The sequence below is a fragment of the Meriones unguiculatus genome, chromosome 1, assembly GCF_030254825.1.
Source record: "Meriones unguiculatus strain TT.TT164.6M chromosome 1, Bangor_MerUng_6.1, whole genome shotgun sequence".
NCBI classification, from domain to species: domain Eukaryota; kingdom Metazoa; phylum Chordata; class Mammalia; order Rodentia; family Muridae; genus Meriones; species Meriones unguiculatus.
Genome location: NC_083349.1, coordinates 46,457,061 through 46,482,624, shown reverse-complemented (window position 1 = coordinate 46,482,624; position 25,564 = coordinate 46,457,061). Strand labels below are relative to the sequence as shown.

Below are 25,564 nucleotides of genomic sequence, written 5' to 3'. Positions count from 1 at the left end.
ATGACTTTATGAGCCCTCCTGAAAGCCCCTGCTTTTTCCTACTACCAAGAGAAAGTCATAATCAAATGATAGGGACAAACTGGTTATCTGGGAATAAATGCCAATGTCATATTGAGTATATTCCCAAGTAACCTAAGTTCAGAACTGTAAGCCCTTTCAGATATGGAGATACTTGTAAAATGCATTTATTAAAATGCATCTAGAAAAAGGAACCATTTGAACTAAGACATACCAATGGATCACAGACACCATTTTTCCCTCTTATAATTCCTCTTGGGTAGCTCAAACTGAACTGATGTCTTCATACATGCCACTGTCAGGCATCGCTGAGTCTGCAGGTCCTCAGACAATCGTTTTTAAGCAGATGTGGGTTTTTTCCTGATTGAGGTAAACTCCTGTGGTATGACAGCAGCCCTTTCATGGCATCTTGTAAGACCTTTTTTCACAGAGATCTGCCCCTGCCTCCCAAGTGCTGGGATTAAAGGCCTTTGCCACTATGCCTGCCCTATGTGTATGAGGTTTGCCTGTATGTGCCTTTCTGCTCCACATGCATGTCTGGTGCCCAGAGAAGCCGGGAGGGGGCATAAGATTCCTTTGGAACTGGAGTTACAGATGGTTGTAACTCCATATGTGTGTAGGGAATTGAACCCTGGTCCTCTGGAAGAGTTCTTAACTGCTGAACCAGCTCTCCAGCCACCCTTTGACAGCATTTCTTCCTTCCTTCCTTTCTTTCTTTCTTCCTTCCTTCCTTTCTTCCTTTCTTTCTTTTAAATTTTATTAATTAATTTATTTATTTATTTTCAGATAGGGTCTCATCATAATTACCCTGGCTATCCTGGAATTTGCTCTGTAGTTACCACGCAGTCCTGGAGCTCTCAGAGATCCACCTATCCCTGCCACCCAAGTATTGAGAGTAAATGATCACCACCATGTGTGGCTTGGTAGCATTTTTTAATCATGAGATGAGGGTTATTCTTTATTTCCTTTCACAGACCATTGCTAAGAAGAGCATTTTTGCCTGTTATATTTTCACAGTGTTAAAAAAAAAACAAAACCCACTTGTAACTATTTCAAAAGTTTGAAAAAAAAGAAGTGACTTTGAAAGCAATGGTGGTTACATTAGCTCAACTTTGGCTTATAGAAGAGTCATGGCAAGGATGGAATTACTAAACCCCAGTGACAGAGGTCATGGGGTCAAGGCAATCTCAGATATGAACAACTATGGTCAGAAAATATACTACCTTTTCCAATGGATAGTAGGAGGACATAGAGATTTTAAAAGTTGTTTTTATCACCTGATTAATTGCTGTGTCAGAGGCTTACTGTTTAATAAACTCACCCTTTCCAGCTCTTTTTGAACTCTGGCTGGCTGTTTCAACTCAGCTGTAAAGTAGGAGTGCACATGTTTTTAAATTAAAAAGAACACTTTAGTAGCTAGTTTTTTTAATTGATAAGCATAGAAATTTGCATGTGTTTGTGTGGGCCCCTTACGTCTGCTCTAGATAACAACTATCTAGTTGGCTCTTTAAACAAATTAGATATAGCTGGGTGTATTGGAGAATGTCTTTAAGCTCAGCTCTGGGAATTTAATCTGAGTTTGAAGCCCTCCTGGTCCACAATAGATACTTCCAGGCCAGCTAGGACTACACAGTGAGACCCTTTTCTGAAAACAAAAACCAAACAGAAAGAAAGAAATTTTCTGCGCAGTAATGTTAACTGAAGAAAAAGCAGGATGTAAAACCTCACACAGACTATAATTCCACTTCCTACGAGTGTAAATATGATTATTATGTGGAAAAGAAGCTGCAAAAGGCATCCAAATGTTGGTTGAGTTTTCTTGAAGTCTGGGGATTTGGGGTGCTATTCCAGCTCATTATGATGAACATTCTTAACAAGCTCACAAAAAAGATGCACACAGAAGTTGGTTAATAAATTGTAGCCACTCTCTTTGACATGTTAACGTGTTCAATAAAAATCTTAGCTGTTGCTAGTCTGATAGGTTGGGGGAAAGAACCTAAGGAAAATCACCCAAAGGAAAATCACTGTTCGCATTTTGGCTCATTTACTTGCTTTTACAGATTTACAGGAATTAGTTGATATTTTATACTTTGCCTTTTTTTGGGGGGGGGGTCTTTTTGTTTGTTTGAGGCAGGGTCTCATATACTTCAGTCATGTCTCTACCTCTCAAGAAATGAGCTTGCAAGCTGATTGGCTGGCTGGTTTCTTTCCTCCCTTCTTTCCTTCCTTCTTTCTTTCTTTCCTCCTTCCTTTCTTCCTTTTTTCCTTCTCTGTGTGGTGAAACTGGACCCATGGTTTCAAGAGTGCCAGGCAAACACTCTACCATTGGGCTACATTCCCAGTAAATACTCTACTTGTAAAAAATTAATATATTGAACGGGACGGGCGCTCGTCTTCTGTGTTGTCTTCAAAACCTCGGGTTTGGCCCTCTGGTTCCTTTGGCATTCATATGTTTAAAAGCTATTTATCTTGGCTTAAAAAAAATTAGTATATTATAAACCTCATCTCTTGTTAGGAGTATTTATAGCATCATTTCAGTGACTGCAGTCACTATGTGTACATGGATTAATTTGTACCATTTCCTCTTTAATAGTCACACAGCTCGTTATTCCCCCCCCCCCCCGGCCCCATGCTGAATTATTTCGGAACATTACTCTCTCCTAGTGTATTCTATTCCTGGAACATGTTTAGTCCTTTCTATTCATCAGCTGGGCTGGCTGGCACATGCATATGGCACCCCCTCTGAGGGTGTGTGTGTGTGCCTGCCTACCCGTCTAAATTTCAAATGATGGCTCTAAATGCCGTGCACCTGTCCTGCTGGGCGGTCAGTCCAAGCGTATGGCAGGAACAGAGTCACATCTGCCTTCCTAACAGCCAGCTGTGTGTGATGGTCCTGTCTGATTGGAATCACCACTGCCCATTGTCTGCGCTTCTGTATGACCTCATTTCTCTCTCGGCCCCTTCCACTTGCTGCACTGTGTATTGTATTGTGTTGTATTGTGTGCGTTGCTCATTCCAGTTCACCACTCACTTAGAATTTGCCTTTACAATAGCTGATCCAGGCTGCTCCGGGAACTAACTGAAGTACCGATGTTCTGCTGTACACATACACAGTTAACCCCAGTAAAAGATAGAATTATTTCACTGTGCTGATGTAGAACTGTGTGCTAAGACAGTCTTCCATGGCAAACCCTTTCATTTATTTATTTATTTATTTATTTATTTATTTATTTATTTATTCTTTTGCTATTTTTCCAGAGCTTTATTTTTGTGGATTTGTTTATGCATGTGCATGCAAAGACTAAAAAAGGACATTGCGTTCCCTGGTCCTTTAGTTAAAGGTAAACCCTTTTAAATAAAGCCACCATGACAGTGCTTTCAAAGCCTGCATATAATTATCAGAACAGGAGAAAGAAAAAAAAAAAAAAAAAAAACAGAAAAAGACATAAAAAATCGAAGCCATCAAGAAATCACTTAAAACTCTTTTGGCTTGGTGCCTTAGTTGATGCTTATAAGAAATCCATGACCAAGGCAACTTACAGAAGAGTTTATCTGGGGGCTTACAACTTCAGAGGGTGAGTCCGTGACCCCCATGGCAAGTCCATGGGAGCATGGAGGCAGGCAGGCAGCAGGCATGGGTTTTAAGAGCCAGCTTATAACAAACCACATGCGGATGTCCTGGGCAAACAGTCAGATCCCCAGCATTCGCATACGAGCTTAGGGCAATGGCATTCATCTGCAGTCCCTGTGCTGAGGAGGAGATAGGTTGTTCCCTAGAGCTCATGGGTCCTAGGGGAGTTGATGAACTCCAGTTTTAGCAAGAGTGCCTGTCTTCAAAGACAGGATAAAGCTGGAGGAGACAGGAGAGATGGCTCAGCAGTTCAGAGCACTGGCTGCCCTTCCAGAGGACCCAGGTTCAATTCCCAGTAGACACACAGAAGCTCACAACTGTCTGTAACTCCACTGCCAGAGGATCTGACACACTTACACAGACATACATGCAGGCAGAGCATCAATGCACTTAAAAAACAACAAACAAACTTAAAAAAAAAAATAAGCCAAAGAATGGTTGAAAAGACACCATCAGTTTCTGCCCTCCACATTGCAACGCTCATACAAATACATTTGTACAGTAAGATAATTAAAAATAAGCCAAAGAATGGTTGAAAAGACACCATCAGTCTCTGCCCTCCACATTGCAACGCTCATACAAATACATTTGTACAGTAAGATAATTAAAAATAAGCCAAAGAATGGTTGAAAAGACACCATCAGTCTTTGCCCTCCACATTGCAACGCTCATACAAATACATTTGTACAGTAAGATAATTAAAATAGTAATGTAACAATAACATAACTGGGAAAGAGAACGAGAACCAATTCAAGGCCAGCCTGATCTACTGAGTGAGTGACAGGTAGCCTGAGCTACACAGCAAGATCATGTGTTTAAAAAAGTAAGAAAGGACAAAATGTCGGGGGGCTGAGGAGGTGGCTCAGTAGTTAAGAGCACTTGAGGCTCTTGTGGAAGATCTGGATTTGTTCCCTAGCAGCTACATAGTGGTTCACAGTGATCTGCAACTCCAGTTCCGAGTGATTTGATAAGCATGCAGGCAAAATATTTGTACATGTAAAATAACATGAATAAATCTAAAAAAAATGAGGGAACATAAGTATTGGTTGTGTCCCCAAAATAATTATTGTTTCTGTGACAATTCTGTTCTTCCCCATAAAAAGTTCAAAGACAAGATACATTGATTTGCTTTTTATTGCTGTGACCAAATACTCAGCATAAGTAACTTAAGGGTGAAAGGTTTATTTTGACTCAGGGTTTTGTCTCTCTCTCCCCCTCTCTTTATCAGGGTGGGCTGCACTTTCCAGGGACGTCCACAGCATATGCTTGATAATTTGTGGACTTAGTTGTCTCCTTCTACCGCTCGGGTCTCAGGGATTGAACTCAGGTTGTCAGGCTTACTAGCCAACACCTTTTCCTGCTGAGCTATCAGCTGCCCAGGCTCACTAAGGATGTCAGTCTGTCATCACTGAGAGGGGAGGGGAGGGGAGGGAGCAGAGCAGTGCACTTCCTGGCAGCCAAGAACTCGCCTTTTCTTTTAGTCTAATAGTCCTCCGACCTCTTGGGTGGTGCGGTGCGTGTTCAGGCTGAGTCTTTTTTTGCCCACATTCCGTCTGGGTCTTCTGTCTCAGTCGTTTCTGGAGATGTCCACACAGACACACTCAGAAATGTACTTCATTAATCTAAGCGATTTTAAGTCCAATCCAACTGATCATCTCAGGGTCTTATCAATGCGTTACATAGCTCTCAGGAGATTTGGACATTGAATCTGAAAAGAAAGGGATTTCCTGAGCGGTTCTGGACAGGAGAGGCACAGTTTGAATGGACATGGTCTTCTGTTTCTCTCTCAGGATCACCCAGTACACTCCGTATCAGCCAGAGGTGTCTCAGGGGAGGCTGGAGAGTTTACTCAACTTCCAGACCATGGTGTCTGACATCACAGGTTTGGACATGGCCAACGCCTCCCTGCTGGACGAGGCGACCGCGGCTGCAGAGGCGATGCAACTGTGCCACAGGTGAGAGGGTCCCTCCAGCGGAGGGGCATCCCTTGCTCCCAGCACCTTAAGAGTGCTTAAGCCCTCTGTGGGGTGTCATAGCTCAATGGACAGTTTGCCAAAGGAAGATTGGCCATGGTAAAATGGTTTTCTGAATGTGCAGCAACCAAAAATTAACTTAAAAATAAAACACTAATGGATCTGAGGCGTTTCCGGCAGAGCTTGCATCATTTGGCTTCTTTGAGGCCTTGGTCCTCAAGTGCACGTGACACATGCACTCGACACTTCGAACCTCCCGTGTCTTCATGTCACATACCCGCCAGCAAATGCTGCCTGGAACGTCTCAGCTCAGGCTCGAGGTCATTGTGTGCTGTGAATTTGCAGGAGTGTTTTGTTTTGTTTGCTTGTTTTTGTCCTTTTTGGTCAGGGCTTATGCACTCCTGGTTAGCTGCATAACTGAGGATGATTTTGAACTCCTGATGCCCCCCTGCTTCTACCTTCTGAGACTCAAGGGTTAGGACTACGGGCATAAGCCACCATGGTCACCTGACTCATGGTGTTTTGTTTTGTTTTTTTTTTAGCTGTGCATACAGTGTCTTCTGCTCCTTGTTTTACACTTTGTTAGAATGCATGACTTCAAAAATTTGCTGGTTTTTTTTTTTTTTGCTCATGAATTTTATAAAAACTGTTACATGAATTTTGTCTTGGGGTAAAGATAATTTGTGAGTGGCTCTAGATTTACTTCTGCCATACTGCACTGTATTTATATCAAGAAGTACTTTAGTGTGGGCCACTGTAAAATCAAAGTGGCCATCAACTTGAGAAACCTAAAGGTGTTTTACATCTTCTATGATGTAAATGTTTATTCAGCTATCTCCTTAATATGCAAATTTGATTCAGTGGTTGGGCCGGGCATTCCAACCAATCTGTTAATCAATCAATCAGTTTGCTTTTGTTTTTATCACTTGACATATATACATATGTCAAAAAATATTTCAAAATAAATTTCTTTATGCTCTATTGTCAGAAAATATGTGATTTGGATGTGTATTTTGTCCACCTATTTGCCTTTTGGTCTTAGTTAGGATTTCTGTAGCTGTAATGAAACACCATGACCAAAAAGCAAGTTGGGGAGGAAAGGGTTTATTTGCCTCACACTTTCATGTTGCTGTTTGTCATTGAAGGAAGTGCACATATGTGTACATATACATTTATATATATGAGAGAGAATTGTATCGGTTAATTTGAAGTCTTTGACAATACTGTTTTTGTTTTTTTTTAAGCCTCTAATTGTTTGACAGAAAAATAATTGTTTTTCTTGCCTAAGTCCAAAGGTGACTTACTGGACTGGTGCCCCGTCTGTCTGCCATCTTTAGCATTACATTTTATTCTCATGTGAGTAGACAGCTGTTAGGCCTCTATCCAGAGTATCAACCCCTCCTCTCAAGAAGAAGCACAGGGCTGGGACCCTGCGGTGCTTCTACCTAAAGGCCTCTGCAGAGGTTTCACTCAACAGCTTTTCCTTACATTTCACTGAGCACGCTCTCTTCACGTGACCTGGTCACGTCCTTGCCTTTGTTACTTGGGCTTTAGGGAAGAGTGGACAGTGAGGGGAGCTGACATGGTGTCATGGAATGCAGTCAGCCCCACCTCCTTAGGGACAGGTTCTGTTTAAAGTGTTTGCGTTGTTTTCGTTTCTGTTTTTTTAAATCTGCCTTTCTCACTCCCCACTTCTTGTGCTGCATATAAACCGGGGCATGCTGTGACACTCCTACTCCTTGGTGTTTTGAGAGCAGGAGGGCTTGAACTGGAAATCTTCCTGCCCTCACCCTTAGTGCTGTCATTTCAGGCATATGCCTCTCCACCTGCCTTTGTTTTCTCTTTCACAGTGTATATTTGAACACCTCATTCTTCCTCTAGAATATTCCATTCTAGAAGAGGACTTTGGAAAGCTTTTTGGTTTTTTTGGTGTGTGTGTGTGTGTGTGTGTGTGTACATGTTTTTGTGTGCCACATATGAACAAGTGATTGCAGAATCTGTTTGCTGAGGCTTCATTTCCAGAAGTTATCAGGCTAGAGATCTCTCTACACTTTCCCTTCCTCCTCTTTCCTTGGAAGAATATTGGAGCGTGTCTTCCTGGATGAATTCTCATGGAGGTTGGGAAATCTGCCTACATTCATGGTGTCTTCTAAGAACTGGAGCCTCTGTCCCTGAGTGTCCCTGAGGTTATTTCTTGGCTCCCACAGATATGGGGCTGTAGGTACAGGCAGGTACAGTCTCACCCAAGGTATGATCATTCCTGTGGTGGAGGCCTTCTGGGGCCCTTCCCCCACCTCAGCAGTGTTGAGGGTAAGGTCAGGCTCTTCATGGAAGTCTTGCAGGATGGCCACCTACATGTCTTCTTGGTTACTAACTAGTCTCAGCTTTTTATTTATTTTTTAGTAATTTTTGTTCCCTCCTTCTAAACTTCAAAATTATTTGTATCTTTTCATGCAGGATCTCATAGTTCATGCTGTCCTGGAACTCACTGGATAGCTGAGGATGATCTTGAACTTCCGATGCTCTTGTTGTCATAGCCCAAGTGCTGAGGTTACAGATACACACCACCACACCTGGTTTCTGCCGTGCTGGGGTTGGAACCCAGGGTCTTGTACATGCTAGGCAAGCACTCTCCCAGTGAAGCCACACCCCAAGCCATCAGTGATAGCTTTTACCTCACACTCACAGAGGTGGAGGTGTTTTCTTCATTGCTTATTTGATTGTTTGGGCTGAGGATTTCCCACCTGCCCGTCAGGGTTTGCTTTGTGATGGCCTGCACTCCTTCAGGAAACACTTGCTTCTCTCCTGCTTTCTCCTTGGGTCTGCGTGTAGACTAGCTTTACAAAGCAGCCTGGGATGTGCATTGAACGTATGACAGGAGTCTACTGAGCGCATCTGAAAGACTCTAACTAGCAGTTTTCAAAGCAAAGACTCATGACTAAACCTTTGGCAGAGTACAGGGAATCATAAGAAAGAAGGGGAGTTAGTCTTTTGGGGAAAGGATAGGAGCTCCACAAGGACCAAATATATCTGGGCACAGGGTCTTTTCTGAGACTGACATTCAACCAAGGACCATGTATGGATATAACCTAGAACCTCCACTCAGATGTAGCCTGTGGTAGCTCAGTAACCAATTGGTTTCCCAAAGTGAGGGGAACAAGGACTATTTCTAACAGGAACTCAATGACTGGCTCTTTGGTCTCCCCACCCCCGAAGGGAGGAGCAATCCTGTTAGGCCACAGAGGAGGGCTTTGCAGCCAGTCCTGAAGATACCTGATAAAACAGGATCAGATGAATGGGGAGGAGGTCCCCCCATCAGTGGACTTGGAAAGGGGCACGGTTGGAGATGAGGGAGGGAGGGAGGGACTGGGAGGGAATGAGGGATCGGGACATGGCTGGGATACAGAGTTAATAAAATGTAACTGATAAAAAAATAATAATAATAAAATAAAAAAAAAGAAAGACCCACAGCTAGTCAAAATGCAAAAAAAGGGAGAGGGGGAATGTGGGATGCCCAACCCCAGTTGCTATTTCTACAATGATACCTCTACCCCTAAGCTGTAGGGAATATTGTGGATGAAGAGCAGAAAGATTTAAGAGTCACATCATTGGGATACCTGATGCTAGCTTGTGTCTCCAAAGCATTTCAGGGAAGCGACACTCACAAAATCTCAACAATATGGTTGTATAAAAAAATCTGCATAATGACAATACTCTATGACATGCGAGCGTGGATGGAAAAGTTTCATAGGTCCTCACTTCCAGATGAATAGCTACAAGCAGTCATCAGCTATGGCTGATGAGAGAAGATACTGTTTTCTCCAGGGATGGGTTCCCCAATAACTTATCCAACCCTTAGCGGTCAGCCCTAAAGATATGCCCAACTAACACAAACAACAATAAATGGACTCAATAACGAATACATGTATGTATTTGTATAGCAATAATAATTATAGATGGTGTCATGGATTTGAGAGGGAGTTGAGGGCATGAGTTAGGGGAAAGGAAGGGTGCAGTGAGGTAAATATAGAAGCTACATACCAAATTCTCAAATGAAAATAAATTAAGTCATAGTTGAGTCATTTCAATAAGAATGGACGGGCACGCATGTTTTGTAATGTATTAAGACATACAGAGCAGATTCAATAAGCAAATTACTTTTGTGTAGTTGAATGAATAGTGAGGCTATTTACTTTGACCAGTAGAACAAAATAATGCAAATATGACATGCAGGCCACACAGTCTTCTTAGAGGAAGTGTGGATTGTAGAATTAGGTATAATGTGCTCTTCAGTGAAGAGACTATAACCATTATTAAACAAGTAAGCTGGAATTGTTTAGAGGGGTAAAGCGGGAAACCTGCCTCTTACTATATGCCCTTCCTCAAAAATAAACAATTTTTATGAAAATAGATTTTTTACAATTAATATAATTTCTAAGTCATAAAAAAAAACAAAAACAAAAACAAAGCAGCCTGGAGAGTTTCGGTGTGTACTTCCCAACTTTAGAAGTTGTTATAGACTGCGCTTGGCTCTCTCCTCAGGTCACTGAGTCCCTACTATCATTTTTCTTCAACTTGTTCCCGTTCAAACTGTGGGAAGTATTACACATGAGGTAATTATTTTTCTTAATTTCCCCAACTTGACTTATTCCTTTATTAAATTGATGTCTATGCCAAATGTAGTTGTATGCATCTATAATCCTAGCACTCAGGAGTACAGCAGGAGGCTTGCTATGAGTTCACAAGCCAGCCTAAGCTGAGATCCTATCTCAACAGCAACAAAACAGACAAAAATAAAATAAACTGTATGTAGTTGTGAAAGTAATAACTGTATTTAGTGAAAACACATCCATCAAACTGAGTGGAATATAATTCAGTGTAAAGCATGCTGTTTCCTAGTCCAAGCCCCCAAAGAAACCATTGTGCAGCTACAGAAAATTAATTGTGTAGCATGACACAAGTGAGCATACTCCATGCCCTTTTTTTCTGTGTTCAGATACTCAATGGTTGCCGGAATTTTTATATATCCACATCAATCATGTTTCCTGAAACCATAGAAAGAGAGGTATCTCCCAGCGCTGGCCCCTTGAGACCCTCCCCTGGCCCCAGTCCTGGGTCTTCCTGTGTGCGTTTCAGGCCTCAGTCCTTTTCCCTCATGCCGGGTGAGGACATTCGGCATAGATGATGTCTAAGTGTTCCTCTTTATTCTTTTTTATTTTTGTATGTGAGTGGTGTGGGGGGGGTGGTGTGTGTGTGTGTGGGTGGTGTGTGTGTGTGTGGTGTGTGTGTGTGTGTGTGTGTGTGTGTGTGGTGTGTGTACCATGATGCTCATGTACAGGCTGGAAGGTAGTCTCTGGGAGTCAGTTCTCCCACTTTGTTGAGTTCAGGCTCTGTCTCGCTTTTGCCTGACTGAGACTCTAAGCTAAAGTGCCCCTTGTGACAACAAAATCCTAAGATGTATTACTTCAAAAGTCTTTTTTTGTAGTGGTTTCAATTTCCTCAGATACCTAATGTTTGCCCTTTTCTTTTCATCGTGATACAGAGTTTTGAAAAAAATTGAATTGGCGTTTGTTATGCTCCGTTAGGACAGGCTTGGCTTTCTGGGGACTGCAGTCGGGAACTGTCAGTCATCAATCTCTCAGTTCTTTTTACACTATGCTTGGATTTCCCCTCCCTGCTTTGCCTTCTTAGAAACTCTGGCTTTGGTGCCAGGGAAGTGGCTCAGGTGGTAGAGAACTTGGCCTGGCTGATCACCAGCCGTGCCTACACTAGGGATAATGGCACACACCTGTCATCTCACCTCAGCACTGTGGAAGTGGAGGCAGGGGGATCTGAAGTTGAGTAGAGTTAGAGGCCAGGCTGGAATACCAAAGAGAAGAAAAAAAAAGCTAAACAAAACAAAAAAAACCTGTGATATCTGGAAATGTTCAAGCCTGAATGTGCTTTTTCTTTTCAACAGACACAACAAGAGGAAGAAGTTTTTTGTTGATCCTCGTTGCCACCCTCAGACCATAGCAGTTGTCCAGACTCGAGCCAAGTAATTGATTTATTTTGGGTTTTGAGCTGAGGGTAATACCGTATTTTATCTCTACCTTGTCTCTCTTTCCCACTTCCAGTCTGACTGGAAGTGAAGCCGCTTTACCCTGAATTTGGTGAGTTTCCTTTTCCTCCCCACTCTCTCCCATGGGTATTTCTGCTAAGTACCTGGGTATTTCTGCTAAGCACATGGCGAGTTTATTTGCCTTGACACAAGGGTGAGCTATTCTGCCGTCTTTCGGTAAAATTTAAAATGTCAAAATCAGTGTTGGCAAGAGGATTTCAAGTCTGTGGTTAGAGTTAGCCACATACTATGAACTTGTCCCAATGTAGAGATTATGGCTATAGCTCATTGGTAGGCCCTTGCCTTGAGTGTTGAGACCCCAGGACCGTGAAGGAAAGACTCTGAGGTCCTGTCAGACAGTGAATAAATACAGAAGCAAAAGACGAACTAGAGTAACTTCAGCAATGTTTGGGCATTGTAGGCGGAGCTCACACACAACTGTCATGGTGTCGTGTCTGCTCCGTGCACACAACGCCCAGAGGCTCCATCAGTGTGAGTAGCCCTATGTGCCTTCTCACGTCTGTTTAGTCCCATAAGCAAGTAACCCACCCCCAGTTGAGCCAACGCTGTATCTGCTTCCTGCTTTGGCAATGTGGGGCATTCTTCTTCAATCCACACCGCCCTTCAGAAGGGACTTGGAGTCTTTGGAGCGTTTCGAGAAGCTGAGGAAGTCTTTCCTGCCATCTGGATGTTTACTGTTTACTGAGTCGGGGTGGTGGCTCTGTTGTAGGCATCGATCTTTAGCTCCGGAAGTGATGCTCCTCTCAGGAGTAGGTTCTTAGAGGGACTTTAGGGGAGGGGAGCGGGAAGGGACAGAGCAGGGTGAAGCACATACGTAGGTGTGGAGCACTGTTAGCACGGAGGGCCAGGTTACCACGAGAAGAGGTGGGGCTGGGAGTGAGGCTGGAAGGACACTGGGGGAAAGCATAGAAAAGGAGCATAGCCTCCCTGCAGAGAGCTAGTGCTAATCACATGGGGGGGGGGGGCTGGCGTAATGGCTCAAGAGATGACTCAGCAGGCCTGACAGCCTGAGTTCTATCACCAGAACCCATGAGGAAAAGAGAGAGCTCACGCTCTGAAGTTGTCCTATAACCTCCACACATACGCCTCGGAACTTGAGCATCTGAGGCGCGCTCACAAACACACCACACACACACACACACACACACACACACACAGGAATAATAAAGGGAACAAATTTTCCTTTATACTTTCAGATATAGGGGGGTGCTGGTTGAGCTGAAGTTACCCCACGAAATGGATTTCAGTGGCAAAGATGTCAGCGGGGTGTTGTTCCAGTACCCAGACACTGAGGGGAAGGTGGAAGACTTCACGGAACTTGTAGAAAGAGCCCATGAGACTGGGGTAGGTAAGCCCCTTGTTGAGGCCCGGGAAGGTATGTCCCAGTTGTCTTCTGGTATATTTTAATCTCTTTATAATCATCACCTGGGGGGGGGTGATGTTCTCCTTCCCTGCTCTTTCCTCTTACTCAACGCTGCTCACTAATTCCTTGTCCCCAGTAGGCACGCGGTAGATATGTGTTGCATAAATGCATAGGCAAACGGAATTCACAGCAGTGCAGCCTCCCAGCCTGTCTGTCTGTAGTGGAGATAACTCCTGTACACTCTCACTGCTCAGGATAAGCTAACAACCCTGACCTCTTCTCCTTCTGCTCTCCAGAGCCTGACGTGCTGTGCTACCGACCTTTTAGCGCTGTGTGTTTTGAAGCCACCTGGAGAGTTTGGCGTGGACATTGCCCTGGGCAACTCTCAGAGATTTGGAGTGCCGCTGGGCTATGGGGGACCACACGCGGCCTTTTTTGCTGTCAGAGAAAACCTGGTGAGGATGATGCCTGGAAGGATGGTGGGGGTGACAAGGTAAAGCTTCACACCCCTTGCTGCGGGTGATTATGACCTTCCCTGTTCTTTTTCTCCGCTTACGAAAGACTCCTTTGCGTTTTGCCTATGTGCGTGTGTCCGCCCGACTGTGTTTCATGGGTGCCCAAGGAGACAGAAGAGGGCATTGGGTCCCCTGAAGCTGGAGCTAAAGGCAGTTGTGAGCTGCCCAGTGTGGGTGCTGGGAACAAACTCAGGTCCTCTAGGAGGGCAGCAGGTGCCCAAAATCTGAGCACCCGCCCCCTCTGGCTCCCCTGTTCTTTTTCTCTGATTTCTTCCTAAATTTAATTGGTCCATGTCAAGTAGATCAAAAACAAGTACAACACAAGTGAAGATGAGGGACACCACGGTCTGTGGTGTGCTCTGAGCACTGTTACAATGTGAAAACGTGTGTGCGTCCTTTGCAAGGCATTATATGGTCATGTACGGGCAGTTTAGGGTGATGGCCTGAAGAGACCTGCATCTTTTAAATGCTTTGTACTAACCAGTTTCTTTCTTAAATACCACATTGTAGAAGGAAGAACTCACCCATGTAATTTGTCCTTTACACACATACACACACACACACACACAGAGAGAGAGAGAGAGAGAGAGAGAGAGAAATTAAAGAACAAACTTAGTGTGACCCAGTTGGCTTCTGGAGGTTCCTGTCACATAGATTTGAGTCTCAATGCTCTGATGTTTTTTTCTAAATTCAGAATTTGGAAGAATTCCAGGGTTTTTACTGGGGAAATATCTCAATTTTATCATAGTCCCCCAAAACTGTGTGTGTGTATCATATATATATATGTGATATATATGTGTGTGTGTATGTATATACATTTGTTTATCCATATGTACATATATAACTTGTAAATATATATATTTATATTTACATTAAAGAAGAAAATTTTTCATGAAATAAGTAGTGAGACTGTTAGCTTTCCTTTCCATTTTCTTTTCTTTTTTATTGATTAATTAAATTTATATCTGGTTATAGGCCCCTTCTTCCTCTCCTCCCAGCCCCACCTTCCCTCCCTCTTTTAGTTTTTTAGTTTTCTGAATAACCAGTCTCTTCAAACCTCTAATGAAGAAATTCTGTTTTCTCAGATTATCACCCTTTCCCCTTATCAGCCATGAAGATTGGTCCCCATCATCCAGCTAGGCAGAATAATTCCTAGGAAATTTCTTTTCACTGTTCTAGACTTTACTGTATATATTTCAGAGACCAAATTAAAGCCGATAGTCCTATTAGAGAAGGGACATTTGGAAGTTCGTCTTTATGAACTTGCACCCACACAAATCTGCTGAATTCCCTCAGCTGGGGAAACAAACGCATCTAAGGCCCGGGGAGACGGCTCAGTGGGTAAGATGGAGCCAAAAGTGAAAGGACCCATGTGCAGATCCCCCAAAGCCCACACAGAGCCAGACACGGAATGCGACCTTTGACCCCTGGGGTTGTTCCCCTGACCTCCACATAAGCGCCCTGACATGTGTGTGCCCACACTCACAGATACACGAAATCTTCTCAAAGGTTGAAGTTCTCAACCTTCCCAATGCCGCAACCTTTTAACACAGTTCCTCATGTTGTGGTGACCCCAACCATAAAATTATTTTTGTTGCTACTTCATCATTAATTTTGCTACTATTATGAGTTGTAATATAAATATTTGATATGCACGATATCTGCCGTGAGACCCCTGTGAAAGTGTCTTTCACCCCAAAGGGGTCACAATCCACAGGTCGGGAATCACTGTTCTGAGCCATTCCTGGTGCTGTGGTGGTCTGTGCTGACCGAACATGTTGTCTTGATCTAGGGATGCCACAGGGAAGGAAGTGTATCGCCTTGCTCTTCAGACCAGAGAACAGCACATCCGGAGAGACAAGGCCACCAGCAACATCTGCACTGCCCAGGTGAGTGCCGGAGCCAACCCGATGCTGAATACCAGGAGGGCCCCACTCACTCGCTCTCATTTTCCTATTTGATCACCGCCTACTGAACAGGTTGTACACTAGCGATGGAAAGATCTTATTGACAGAGAAGCCCGGTCTCATAAATTACTGCATGTCTATATCACATACTTGGAGCATGCATTCATTTCATTATTGTTAACAAAACAATAAAAAGTAAGACATTGGGCCGAGTGATGGGGTAGAACGCTTTTAATCCCAGCATACAGGAGGAAGAAGCAGGCGGATCTCTGTGAATTTGAGGCCAGCCTGGTCTACAGTGTGAGTCCAGGACAGCCAGGGCTACACAGAGAAACCTTGTAAGGCGTCACTGGTGTTTATTCTGCCTAAAATCAGACCTTCAACAGCTTGAACTGAATAAGATCGGAGGGAGGATAGAGGAATACTCTTTACTTTAATTTCCATGTGCTTTAAGTGTGTCAGTTAGAAGTATTGGGCTCATGGTCTCTTGAAATCTTAGCTATGGCCAGTCCATATGGGTTTCCACCATCCCTTTGAGTTATAAGGAAGATTTTCAAGAATGAGGCCAAGAGAGCAGAGGCAACAAGCTGGAGGGGAAGGTCCAGATGGGCATCTTCTGGTATCATGAGACATGTTTTAGGGGAGGAGTCATGAAAAGTGTTCCTGAAGTTGATGGAATACAAGTAGCAATTCTGGGGCTTCTGACCTTGAGTTGCTTCAGGACCTGAGTCAAATGAATCAAACAGCAATAAACAAAATAATCCAATAAAAAAAAAATGGGGCACAGAACTAAACAGAGAATTTTCGACAGAGGAATCTCCAATGGCTGAGGAGCACTTAAAATGCTTAACTTCCTTACTGATCATAGAAATGCAAATCAAAATGACTCCAAGATTCCATCTCACACAGGTCAGAATGGCTAAGATCAAAATCTCAAGCAACAGCGCATGTAGAGAAAGGGGAACACTCCTCCATTGCTGATGTGAGTGTAAATTTGTACAATCACTTTGGAAATCAATCTGGGGCTTTCTCAAAAAATGGGGAATAGCTTTACCTCTGGACTCAGGGATATCACTCCTGGGTATTTATCCAAAAGACTCTCCACCATAAAACAAGGACATTTGCTCAGCTATGTTCATAGCAGCTTTATTCATAATAGCCAGAATCTAGAAACAACCCAGATGTCCTTCAACCAAAGAATGGATAAAGAAACTGGCACATTTACACATTGGAATACTACTCAGCTATTAAAAGCAAAGAAATCATGAAATTTGCAGGCAAATGGATGGAACTAGGAAAGATCATCCTGAGTGAGGTAACCCAGAAGCAGAAAGAAACACATGGCATGTGCTCACTTATAAAGGGATTTTAGCCCTCTAGTACAGGATAAACACACTAGGGGCACAGACCCAAAGAAGATAAGTAACAAGGAGAGTCCAGGGGAGGATGTGTCAGTCTCACTTGGAAGGGGAGAGAGTGCCTAAAGAGGTAGTGGCTAAACAAGGGAACAAGGTAGAAGAGGGGGCACAGAGAGTTAAAAGGGTGGAGATCAGACATGGGGAAAATGAGGGCTAGAGGACAGAAGGCCTGTAGAGAAAAAAGAAACAAGGTGGGGGTCTCTGTGACAAGCTGGAGACTTAGGTCAGGGTAGTCTCCTGGGGGGATATGAGAAGGATTCAAGCAGAGACTGCTAGTAGCAGAGACCATAGAGACAGTAAAGGACATCCTCTAACTACAGTAGCCCAGTAGGGGAGGAGAACTCCAACCCACCCACAAAAACTTCAACCCCCCAATTACCATGTCTGTAGGATGTGTAGGGATATCTGGACGACGCTTAGAGAGTCTTATGGAATAGTTGGAGGAAAGAGAAAAGGACCTGGAGGTGACAGGCCGCTCCACAAGAAAACCAGCAGAGCCAACTAAGCAGGGCCCAAGGACCGTGCAGGAACTGGACCTAGGCATGCTACAAAGATGTAGCAGATGGTCAACTTAGGCTTCAAGTGAGAGTCCTCTAGTAAGGGAAGTGGGGACTGCATCTGATAAGGACACCCTTTCCAGCTTTTTGATTACTTCCCCCTGGTGGGATCGCCTTACTAGGCCACAGGGGAAGAGGACATGCTTATCCCTGACAGCAGGGGAGGGATAGGGGATGACGGGTGGGGGAAGGGAGCTCCCCTTTTCTGAGCACATGCGTGTATGAGTGCAGGTGCGTGTGTGCCGTGACACACTTGTGGAGGTCATAGGACACTTGCATGGATCTGTTCTTCCACCACAGAATCTGGAGGTCAAACCCAGGCCATCAGGCTTGCAACAGCAGATCTTTCACCTGCTGAGCTGTCTCGCCGGCCCTTTTGCTTCAAAGTTTGAAAATCATTTTCCAAGTACACCCAGGCTGTTTACAAGGAACAGTGTTATGTGGCTGCTGCTTCTTCCTTTACTCTAGTAGAACTCATTTCATCATTTTTTTTTATGTATCATTTACTGCAGTTATGAAAATGGTGCTTGTAAAAAAGAGAGAGAGAGAGAGAGAGAGAGAGAGAGAGAGAGAGAGAGAGAGAATGGTGTTCCCCTTGGGAATGACCGGTGCTCTGTCTGCCCTGATTTTTGCCTTTTCATTTTGCTCATCATCTAGCTCTTTATTGCATCGTTCCTTTTCCTCACCTGTTCTGAAAGCAACTGATGGTTCAAAGTACTCCAGTGTCTTGTCTCTGCACGTGTGCTCTTGCCCTTCTGCTAAGACGTGGCTGACCTTCCCCGAGCTTTTTCCTCCGTGCTGTCTTTGAGTATCATCTGCTGCCGTTTCTGTCACCTGTTCTTTTAGTCCTGCATGGGGTCCATCACGAACCTCTCTTAGATTTATATCACTGATGAAGCATGGCTATCTTAAAAACCTCTGAAAGGCTGTGGATGGATTATATTTTTAAATCTTTCTATGAACTTGTGGCCCAGCTGATATCAAAATTCTCACCATATTTTGTGGGACCCCCTCTCATTTTTCTTTGAAACAAGGCCTCGTTGTATCCTGGGGGTAGGGAGGAGGCTCAGAACCACTGTATAACTAAGGCGACTCTTAAATTTCTGACCTTCCAGCCTCTAGCGCTTGGGAGGTAGAGGCAGGAGGATCATGATTTCAAGGCCACCCTGCATAAGACCACTTCCCCTGGAGAAAAATAGATTTATTTTTACTGTATAAAATGATAAATGTGTTATACATGAATCAGAAGAATCTCTGGGCCAGTGGTTCTCAACCTTCCCAATGCTGTGACCTATTAATTATTACAGTTCCTAACGTTCTGATTCCCAACCATAAAATTATTCTCATTGCTACTTCACAACTGCTACTGTTACGAACTGTAATAGAAATATCTGTGCTTTCCAATGGTCTTAGGCAACCCTTGTGAAAGAGTCATTCGTCTGCTGGTCTAGGCAAAGCATAGACAAAGAAATTCAGAGGCCAGAGGACTGGATCTGGAACAACGAATACTCAGTCTGAATCAGAATGTATATGTACAATGAAAGCTTTTTAAACAGAAAATAGGAGTCAGGCATGATGGCGCACGCCTTTGATCTTAGCGCTTGGGAGGCAGAGGCAGGCGGATCTCTGTATGTTGAAGGTCTACCTGATCTATATAGTGAGTTCCAGGACAGCTAGGACTGTTATACAGAGTGACCCTGTTTCCAAAAAAGAAAAAAAAAGAAAAAGGCATTTTAAAAAATCTCCTTGGAAGCCAGGTGTGGAGGTACATGCCTGAACTCTCTGCAGTAGGGATAAGAGTGTATGTAGGTCAATATATACATATACACATATATTTAGTTTTTAAAAATTACAGAGCCTCCCAGATACGGTGGCACATGCCTTTAATTCCAGTACTCAGGAAGCAGAGGTAGGCAGATTTATGTGAGTTCAAGACCAGCCTAGTCTACATAGTGAGTTCTTGGTCAGCCAGGGCTGCAAAGAGAGACAAAACATATAAATAAATAAATTACAGGGCTGGGGAAGATAATCCTGTATTAAGATCTTTTACTGATCTTGCAGAGGACCTGGATTCTGGTCTCAGCATCTCTGGTGGCTCGCAACTGTCTGTAACTTCAGGATCCATTTCTGCTTCTGACTTCCATGGGTTCCTGCACACATGTGATGCCCAATATACACATACACTCAGGTACACACATACATGGGAAGTTAAATGAGTGAATATTTTTAAGTTACATTTCTTTATTTAGTGAACCGGTTCTCAGCTTGTGGTTCATGACTCCTTTGCAGGTCACTTATCAGATATTTACGTTATGATTCATAACAGTACAGTGCAGCTATAAAGTAGTGACGAAATAATTTTATGGTTGAAGGTCACCACAGCATGAGAAACTACTGTTAAAGGGTCACAGCGTCAGGAAGGCTGAGAACCACGGACTTAGTGTGTGTGTGTGAATTTGGACACACACATGTCATGGTACTTATGCAGAGGTCACAGATGTTACATTTCTGTGTCTGGCTTTATGTGGGTTCTGGGGGGGCGGTCTGAACACAGATCTGTTCACTTTTGCCTGAGTATCTCACCCACTGAGCCAACTTCCTGGGCCTCACTGACCTGTTGGTTCCTGAAGTTCAGTTTCTTGTGCTTTGTATTCTCTGAGGGTTTGAGGGTTTGAGAATTGCTTGCAGTTTTGCTTCTTGAAGAAATATCTAAGTGTGCATAAAATTCTCAGATCTCGCTTTTTCCCCATTGAGGTCTTTATTGCCCCACAGTGTTCTAATGGTAGATCTTGCTTCTTGGTGATGATCACAGCCTGCTTTCCCTCTTACGCCAGACACGATCCTGCTGTACCAGTGAGACCCCTTTGTAAGGGTCAGGATAGTGACGACTCAGTGCTGTTTTCGTATAAATGGTTCTTACAGAGAATGCAGGAAATTAAATCATTTTGGCTCACTTCAGTGTGGGCATCCTCAGTCAGCAATTCCTCCCGCCCACCACTTGCCTTCCAACACATGGTTGCTCGTGGTTAATTCCGGAAATGCTCTCTCTTGTTTCAGGCCCTCTTAGCCAACATGGCTGCCATGTTTGCCATCTACCATGGATCCCATGGGCTGAAGCACATCGCTAAAAGGGTTCATAATGCCACTTTGATCTTGTCTGAAGGTGAGTGCGTTATGTTCCCGGTGTAACAAGACTGATACATGTATCTAAATACATGAAAACTTGGGGTGTGTCCAGGACTGAATACAAAATAGAGGTCACATAAGAAACAGGATGATATTTTCAACATCTATGACAGTATGACAGACTACTATCTTTCTTTCCATCTGTCTTTTTTCTATCTATCTTTCTTTCTTTTTTTTTTTTTTTTTAAGACAGGGTCTTGCTATGTAGTCCTGGCTGGCCTGCAACTCACCATTATAAATCAAGCAGGCCTTGAACTCAGAGATTCTCCCATCTCTGCCTACTGAACATTGGGACCAAAGGCATGTGTCACCACACTCAGTGGATACTGATATTTGTAATAGATGAAGTTCGTAATCTTTCTCACCCAAAATACAAAAGGATGGACATTTTTATGAGAACGTGATCAGAAGTCATTATATAATTTAGAAATAAATGAGTAAGTATACAAATAAATGACCAATAGACTCATGTAATTTCAACATTATTAATCCAGGAACCACTTAATCTTTTTGTTGTATTCTTGACAAAGTTTTGTGTAGCTCAGAAAGCCTCAAACTTATGAAATAGCTGAAGATAGCCTTGAACTCCTGATTCCCACCTGTGCCTTCCAAGTGATGAGATTGCAGACATGCACCATCACACATACTGCCTTATTATTTTTAAGGTTTGATTTTTGTGTGGTTCTGGGGCTGAAGCTCGGGACCTGTACATCTGCATGTTCTACCATTACTTAGGCTCTCAGCCCTTGCCCTCTACCTTGGTAAAGATTAAGAAATGACAACACTCTATGGTGGTAGCTTTTTATGGGTGGCAGTTAAACATCAAAAAAACAAACCAAACAAAACAAAACAAAACAAAAAAACCTAAGTGTTCTGGAAGATGGCCTCACAAACACAAGGCCTTGAATTTAAATTGTTAGGCCCCACTTGCAAAGCTGGGGTGTGGCTCAGATTTCAGCACATAGCTGTAATCTCCGCAGTGGGGAAACACTGACTAATGATGCCCGGTATTTACTAGCCGGCTACTTTAGCTGATTTGGTGCACCCCAGATTCAATTTGATCCTGTTTCAGTAAGTAAGTAAGCAAGTAAACAAACAAACAAACAAACAAAGTAGAAACCCAGGGTTGACCTCTAGGAAAAAAAAAAAAAGCTTAATTATGCCTACAGTTTGATTCAGCTATCCTACTATGAGTTGTATACCTAAAGGATATAAGTGTGAAAGGAGAAGTGTAAAGCATAAGTGTGTCCATTGGAAGCTTGTTTGCAGTAAGTAGCCCAGTCTCGGAGGCAGATAACACATAATTACATTACAGCACACCTGTAACAGATATTGAAAACAATCATGCGGGAATTGATCTGTAGACAAGCTGAGACCTAGCATAGACTCTGTGCTCATGCCTGTAATCACAATTGAGGTAAGTTGAGGCGGAAAGATCGTCACAAGTTAAGGCCACCCTGGTCTCCGTAATGAGCTCCAGGACAGACAAGGCTACATAACAAGATCCAGACTTTAAAAAGAAGTATTTATGAGGAGTTCCAGACCTGTGTGAAATTCATTGCAGTCCTCCTGTCTCGGCCTCCCAATTTATAGGGTTCTAGGCATAATGTTCTTGTTTTTCTTTTTTTTAAGATTTATTTATTTATTATGTATAGAATATTCTGTCTGCCTGTACGCCTTCACACCAGAAGAGAGCACCAGATCTCATTATAGATGGGAATTGAACCCAGGACCTCTGGAAGAGCAGACAGTGCTCTTAATCTCTGAGCCATCTCTCTAGCCCCATAATGTTCTTTTCAAAAGTGTAATCACACACAATCACATCCATTTCTAATATGTACATCAAAATGTAGGTAGTATTTATTTCTGGCTAGTCAGCTCGTAATTTTTCCTCACTTGTTTGATATGTTTTTCATGATTTTCTGTAGCACAGTAATGAATTCATTTACTATTCTTCTTAAAAAGCCACCAATATACTTGCCAGTAAACAACCTACAGTGTTGCCTACTGTGATGCCAGCGGCTGTTGTCCAGAGCTCTGTCTGAGTGGGCTGTTCCCTGTCTTGTCTAGGTCTCAAGCGGGCAGGACACCAACTCCAGCACAACCTGTTCTTTGACACTTTGAAGGTTCAGTGTGGCTGCGCCGTGAAGGAGGTGCTGGGCAGAGCAGCTCAGAGGCAAATCAACTTCCGACTCTTTGACGATGGCACAGTAAGTCGATTACTTAATCTTTTCACTAGTTCTTTGTGCCTCAGGAGTTCTCTCCTGAAAAGCCTTCCACGTTGTTTAACAAACATTGGAATTGGGAGTCTATATTTTGTAAACAGTTCCTAATTTCCAACTTGTTCTACTGTGACCTTTTCAAAGGAGAATAAATTGTCCTCGACTTTTCTCAAAAAAAAATTTTTTTTGAGTGTATGAGACTGTTTATGATTATGGCTCTGAGTTAGAAAACAAAGAGAATTAAGGGATGAAGAGCCTAACACACTGAGTGTCTGTGGGAGCATCCTGAATTCATTAGACTGGTAGGGTCCACAGGTGGCTTGCCAGACTCCAAAGCTTGTCAAGTCTGAGACCGGTCCACTCACTTTCCCTTAAAGATCAGCTTGGTCCTAAGGGTACCCTGGTGTTATAGAGTGGATGAGGAGTTTGACCGGAATCTTCTCCCCCGTGGTATCTTGTCCAGTTTCCCCCAGTGATGTGGGATTTGGAGCTAATGATTTCCATCTGGTTTTCTTTTCTATAGCTTGGTATTTCTTTGGATGAGACAGTCACTGAGAAAGATCTGGATGATTTATTGTGGATCTTTGGCTGTGAGTCATCCGCAGTAAGTAAAGACATTCTGTCTTTTATTAGATGTGATGTCAAGAAAGGTTCTGTTCTGCCCTTCTGTGGGCTTGAATATGAGTGAGAAAGGGCTCAGCTCGGCAATGGCCACTCTGCTCTTCAGATTATGACACTGCCCGTCCCTTGTTCCTGTGACTGCTGATAGCTAAAGGTCACTGTTAACAGATGCTACCAAGGCCAGCGCCTCCAGGCTAAGTGGATTGTTGGTGGCGTTGCGCCCTGACTTTGAAACAAAGATCTGTGACAGCGCATCTCGGTTTTTGTCAATTCTGGGAAAGTTATGACACTCTTTCACTTAATGAGTAATTACCAAACCTGTAATATGTGCCAGATATTGTGCCATGCCCTGAGGTTATGGTGGCAGATAGAACCAGGTTCCTGCCTCCGCTAACATAGTGAGGAGCCAGACACATAATCCCAGCATGGTCTGTGAGGAAACTGAGCCGATTGGATTAGCTGGTCACAGGGCGTTTGGGTCAGTTTCCTACACTAAGATCTGAAACATGAGTGTGAGTTATTATATACCAAGAGAGTGTGCTAGAGGAGAAGGGTGGGTTTAGATATGGGCTCAATCCTAGTGAAAACAGCCATAAAGACCAGGAGGAAAGATAATTCCTGTGACACTAGAGCAATTCTGTATGACTGAGTGGATTTCCACACAGTGAGCTATCGGGGATGAGCCATTCGATAGGATGGAAGTAAAAGAGAAGCCAGTTGCTCCCTAGACCCGTGCCAGGATCTAACCCCGGGCACGTTACACTGCTTATTGCCTGGAAATTACTTCAGTGAGTATCGGCTGAGAGAGTCCATGAAGAAAGCTATTCCTGTTCCATAGAAATAGAATTACCTTCCTGGGTGCTGAGTGGTGATCTTTGGTTGTCTGGACTCCTTAACTGCATTATTTAGCTCCAGATACCAATTACAAGCTACCAAGAAGCTTCACAATGTTTACCCCAGTGTTGAGTTTTATTAACTAAATAGGACCACGTAAACTCCTTCCCTGCAGAACACCTGGGTTTAAGACTATTGATGGGTAAGCGTTTGAGGGGCGTTTCTGAAGTCATCAGCATGACTCAAGATGCTGTGTATCTCTGTTCATTTTTTTGTTGCTGTGACCAAAAGCCGCTGAGGGGCAGGAAAGCAACAGTCCATCGCTGAGGGAAGTCAGGGCAGGAACTCAGGTGGCGACCATGGAGGAACAGTGCTTACTGGCTTGCTTTCTCCTGTGAGCCAGGCCCAAGGTGGGCCAAACCCTCCCCCATCCTCCCCAGGGGGCCAACCTGATGGGAGCAGGGCCTCCACTGAGATTCCCCCTTCCCAGGTGGCTTTGTGTTGGCCAAGCTAAGAAAAACAAACCAACACATCATGCTATTAGCACAGGGAGGGATGAAGATTAGATATGTGATTAGATGTTTCAGATGTAGAACCCTCACATTTGCATATGTTTTCTCCCATTATTTAAGCAACATCACGGCTTCATGGCTTTCCTGATGATATCAGTGATGAACGAATGTTCTTGTTTTTTGCTTACTCCTTTTGTTGTGCTAGTGACTGAACTCAGGACCGCACACATCCTGGGAAACTAAGGACTACTAAGCTTTAACTTACAGGTCTTGGTTGTTGTTGCTAGTGGTGGTTTTTAGTTTGTTTGTTTGTTTGTTTGTTTTTGTTTTAAATTCTTTTGGTGGCGTGTTCTAGCTTTTAACTTGGGCCTTGCTTATGCCAGGCAAGCGATCTGGTCCTTAGCTACACCCACAATTCAAATGGTTTGTTTATTTATTTGTTTGTTTATTCATTTATCCATTTATTTGTTTGTTTGTTTATTCACTCATTCACCCATTTATTTATTTATTTTAATTTGTTGTTTTTGAGACAAGGTGTAATGTAGCCAAGGGCTGAACAAACTTTTTTTTAGATTTATTTATTTTTATTTTCAATGTATCAGTGCTTTCTGTATGTGGTCAGAAGAGAGTGTCAGATTCCCTGGAACTGGAGTTACATTGGGTTGTAAGTAATGCTGGTGAACTGA

The 25,564-nt window shown here is 43.4% G+C and overlaps 1 protein-coding gene across 1 annotated transcript in view; it reads left to right on the top strand.

Moving 5' to 3' along the window:
• The window catches only part of Gldc (glycine decarboxylase), an 83,692-nt gene that overhangs the window by 19,090 nt on the left and 39,038 nt on the right, over window positions 1-25,564 (top strand). Inside the window, exons 4-11 of the mRNA XM_021647898.2 lie at window positions 5,440-5,604; window positions 11,582-11,659; window positions 12,940-13,087; window positions 13,403-13,599; window positions 15,414-15,510; window positions 20,561-20,666; window positions 22,760-22,899; window positions 23,435-23,515. Of these exons, the coding sequence (XP_021503573.1) occupies window positions 5,440-5,604; window positions 11,582-11,659; window positions 12,940-13,087; window positions 13,403-13,599; window positions 15,414-15,510; window positions 20,561-20,666; window positions 22,760-22,899; window positions 23,435-23,515 (1,012 nt within the window). The remainder of the gene's footprint in view (window positions 1-5,439; window positions 5,605-11,581; window positions 11,660-12,939; window positions 13,088-13,402; window positions 13,600-15,413; window positions 15,511-20,560; window positions 20,667-22,759; window positions 22,900-23,434; window positions 23,516-25,564) is intronic.